Genomic DNA, 441 nt, shown 5'->3' with positions numbered 1-441 from the left:
TGGGGGGTCCCACCGATGCAGGCGGTGCCCTCGGGGTTGGGGGCATATCCCTGGGCACAGGGATCTGGGATTGGGATGGGGTTTCAGGGGGTCCCACCGATGCATGCGGTGCCCTCGGGGTTGGGGGCATATCCCTGGGCACAGAGGCAGCTGTAGGATCCCTCGCTGTTGAGGCACTCGCCGTGGGGGAAGCAGAACTCGCCCTCCAGGCACTCGTTGATGTCTGGGGGGGCACAGTTGGCATCGGGGTGGGCAGGGAGGGGGCACGGACCCCCCCCAAACCCACCCCGGGGGTCCCCACTCACCGTGGCAGGAGGTGCCCGAGGGTCCCGCCCGGTACCCGCGGGGGCACTCGCACACAAAGGAGCCCTCGGTGTTCAGGCAGCGCCCGGGGGGGGCACAGGGGGTGCCCGACCCACACTCGTCCACGTCTGGGGGGGG

The 441-nt window shown here is 70.7% G+C and overlaps 1 protein-coding gene across 1 annotated transcript; it reads right to left on the bottom strand.

Annotated features, from left to right (window-relative positions):
- Positions 1-97: 97 nt before the first annotated feature.
- LOC113979588 (latent-transforming growth factor beta-binding protein 4-like) lies at positions 98-435 on the bottom strand (the record flags this gene model as incomplete). Its single annotated transcript, XM_027706933.1, has 2 exons — positions 98-223; positions 306-435. Coding segments are annotated over 2 exons (256 nt in total), but the record flags the coding sequence as incomplete, so codon positions are not given.
- Between the last annotated feature and the right edge of the window lie 6 nt (positions 436-441).

The sequence above is a fragment of the Neopelma chrysocephalum genome, unplaced genomic scaffold (assembly GCF_003984885.1).
Source record: "Neopelma chrysocephalum unplaced genomic scaffold, ASM398488v2 Primary Assembly neopelma1_84877, whole genome shotgun sequence".
Taxonomy (NCBI): Eukaryota; Metazoa; Chordata; class Aves; order Passeriformes; family Pipridae; genus Neopelma; species Neopelma chrysocephalum.
This window is presented reverse-complemented; position numbering and strand designations above follow the sequence as displayed.